The 3,676-nt window shown below is 45.2% G+C and overlaps 1 protein-coding gene across 1 annotated transcript; it reads right to left on the bottom strand.

Moving 5' to 3' along the window:
• Nucleotides 1-3,676, bottom strand: LOC125592370. Its single transcript, XM_048767404.1, has 6 exons — nucleotides 2,837-3,676; nucleotides 2,260-2,583; nucleotides 1,813-2,118; nucleotides 1,264-1,601; nucleotides 1,101-1,194; nucleotides 1-933 (listed from the first exon to the last, which is right to left on the bottom strand). Exons 1-6 carry the CDS (start codon nucleotides 3,674-3,676, stop codon nucleotides 226-228), a joined length of 2,610 nt encoding a protein of 869 aa, XP_048623361.1. The 3' UTR covers nucleotides 1-225.

Consider the following 3,676-nt stretch of genomic DNA (forward strand, 5'->3'; position numbering starts at 1 on the left):
CCAGACGACTTATAATAAGTCGTCCAAACCTTCTAGACGACTTATTTGTAAGTCGTCCAGTTGGAAAACCTTCCAGACGACTTATTTCTTCCAGACAACTTATATATTTACAAGTTCAAATACAAACACTAATCTTCCAGACAACTTATATATTTACAACTTATATATTTACAAGTTCAACTTATATATTCAAATACAAAGACAAGTTCAAATACAAACACTAATCTAATCATACAAGCCCACGAACCTATCACCATCCACATTTTCTTTTAGATGCTGATCAACAAGCTCCTTCCATATATCCACCGCCATATTATCCCTCATTTTCTTTGCGTTGCACCTAGCAAAGTCTTTAGGGTCAAAGGAGACACCGAGAGCATGACATTCAATGTACTTTACAGTGTACACGCCACAATCACCATTGTTGGCCGTGGGTACACCTTTCAGCGGTCTCTCATATGTGTATGGCTCCAACCCGTATTTGACCCGTATTTCGTCGGTGGCTGCGCACTCAACAAGCAGATAAGGGACCATCTGGAGAAAAGGCTCCATTATCGCATCCCATGCGTCTGGTACACTAGATGAAGGTATGCTGTCCCAGACGACTATGTGCCTCTTAGGGATCGATATCCAAATAGCAACCCAATGCTTGTCGTCCAAGTTCACTGGCGCATAGATATCATCAATGTCCTCCCCCCACTTCTTGTTTGATTGGCAAAATGAAGGTATTGATCCGTCATAAAAATACGACGCCCCACCAGGTAGAACTCTTCCTAAACCTTTGTGATCAGGTTCCGATGTTTTGAAGAGGTGATACTGCTCTCTCCAAGACTGGGAAAAGTTGTGATCCAGGAAGCACATTCGCTCGCTCCTGAAAGCTTGTGGGTTCTCCTGATACCTCTGCCTTAGCACATTAATCCAAGCATCTATATGCTGCATATTAAATATAACAAGTTAGAAGTTACCAGACGACTTAAATATAAGTCGTCTACGTGGTCGTCCAAGTAGACGACTTTCCAGACGACTTATAATAAGTCGTCTGGAAAGTAGTCTACTTGGACGACTTTGTAGACGACTTAAATCGTGTGCAGAAGACTTACGCAGTCTTCCAGCCATCCTCTGGCTGTCCGGAGGAAGTGGTACCACCTTGTTGGTGATGTACGTGGTTTGTCCTCGGTCTTAGTTAAATAATGACTGCAAACAAAAAAAGCAATCAGTTTTGGACGACTAAATCAAGCTATTATGGGTAAAGCAATCACTTACGGATCAGTTTTCAACCAATCAGCGAGTTCCTTCAACCGATCTTTGTTTACTGGCGGAAATGGATTATAGGCTCCCACTTTATCTTTTTTTTTCTCTGCCGTATAAGGAGATCTCACAGTGGGAGCAGGTTTCTTCGCTCTTTTACTCTTTGCACGCTTGTCCAATACAACCAGGCTCGGTTCTGAAACTGGATCGCTTGGCTCGGTGGAAGCGAGGCTCGGTTGTTGATCGGTGGAAGCGAGGCTCGGTTGGTGATCGGTGGAAGTGACAGCAACAATCTCTTTGGAGGTCTTATTTACCGAGTTCGCCTCGGTTGCTGTATCCTCCGGCAACCATCTCTGCAATAAAAGTTGCACACAAGTTAACTCTGGACGACTTAAACAAAAGTTGTCTGGACGACTAGTTGGACCTGGACGACTTAAAATTAAGTCTTCCGTGGTCAACTAGTCGTCCAGACAACTTACGTTTAAGTCGTCCAGGGTCAACTAGTCGTCCAGACAACTTTTACAGTCGTCTGGACAACTAGTTAACCCTGGATTTGATACTAACCTCTTTGATTTGAGGAGGCTGTTTCTTTTGAGGAGGAGGCTGTTTCTTTTGAGGAGGAGGCTGTTTCTTTTGAGGAGGAGGAGGCTGCTGCTGTTTCTTTTGAGGAGGAGGAGGCTGCTGTTTGGTTTGATGAGGAGGAGGCTGGTTACTAACCACGGTTTCATTGGCATGAGGGGTAGCCTGTTTGTTTCTACCCCCGGTTTCTTTGGCAAGAGGGGTAGGTTGTTTATCTTGAGGGGTAGCCTGTTTGTTTCTACCCCCGGTTTCTTTGGCAAGAGGGGTAGGCTGTTTATCTTGAGGGGTAGCCTGATTGGTGACACCAACCTTCTTCTCCACAGCTTCCAATCTATCGGACAACTTCCTAAACTCCCTCATGCACTTATTAAACCCTTTTTTCATGCAGTCAGCTACGCCCTTGAACATAATTTCCAACTCCTCTCTGGTCACCCCTCTAGCCTCTTCTCTAGCCTCTTCACTAGCCACTTTAGGAGCCTCTTTACGAGCTTTCTTCCGAGGTCTTGGATTGTCTTCCTCCTCCTCCTCCTCCTCCTCCAACACAACCATCTCTTTGGCCTTCTTTGATGGAGTCACAACCTTAGGTTTTGTATTGACCTTAGTACCAGTGACTTCCCAGCAATCCATGGTCCACTTCCACGGTCTCCGCTCATACATGACTTTAATGATGTTCTCCGCGGGCAGGTCCTCAACCTCAGAGTCCCATTTTGGCCACATTTCACTAATGTCCTTCTCAACAAAGTTGATCACGCGGGTCTGCAGTAAATAGAAGAATCGAGTTAGATATTTGAAAAAAATACTAAATAGACGACTTAATTATAAGTCGTCTACTATGTCGTCCAGCTGGAAGACCTTCCAGACGACTTATAATAAGTCGTCTAATAAGTCGTCCAGATGGAAGACTTTCCAGACGACTTAATTAAGTCGTCCGATAAGTCGTCCAGCTGGACGACCTTCCAGACGACTTATAATAAGTCGTCTGCGCAGTCTTTTGGATTGAAGTAAATACCTGACTCAAGATAGCAGCTTTCATTGATCTGCGGCCTCTGCTGCCCTCGTAAGCCAGTATCGGTGGAGACGGACTGTCTGCTCTGGGACCACCAATACTAGCACCCAATTCCGGCATAGCTGTGTACGTCCAGACCTGAAGAACTTGTATAAACCCATCCACGGTGTAACAGCCAGCAATTTCTTTGTTCCACAAAGAGTCCATCAGCACCTTAAATGCGACTCTCCCCCATGGATAATTCTCAAACCGTTCTAAATCCATCACTAGCCTTGCCAGAGTAGATCGTGTAGCGGTTGAAAACTTTCTCCCTTCAATGAATCCAGTGAAGATGGAGAGGTACGCGAGCCGCTTGCGATCTTCCCTGGACCAATCCCCGCATCTCTGCAGTGCTGCTATTATCTGATCAGTAGTTGGCCCAGCTTCCAGATGAACTCCCAGCATCCCCCAGAAAGAAACCATCTCTGGGGTAACATCACATTTTGGTGTCTCAAGGTCCTCGATGTACTCGCAGTTTAGACCAGTGAGGTTTTCAAACTCTAACAGTGAAAACCTCAAAGGTTCTGGACCAACGAGAGACCACATCTCATACTTCTTCTTAATGTCCAGCTTGAAACTGAGCATGTAGTGAACCAGCCTTGAAGCCCAACCAAATCCCTGCTCCTTGAACTTGATGAAAACTCCCAAACTCGACTCCTTGAGCTCTTCAAATTCGTCATCAGTAAGAGCTTTCCTAAGAGCAGTATGCAACTTGCTGTTATCCGTATGATACGAAATGCTATTGTGGGCTTCTGGTTCTTCCCCTGATGTGTATAACCTACGGGGGAGTTCTGGAATATCCAT

This window comes from Brassica napus, chromosome C9 (genome assembly GCF_020379485.1).
Source record: "Brassica napus cultivar Da-Ae chromosome C9, Da-Ae, whole genome shotgun sequence".
Taxonomy (NCBI): Eukaryota; Viridiplantae; Streptophyta; class Magnoliopsida; order Brassicales; family Brassicaceae; genus Brassica; species Brassica napus.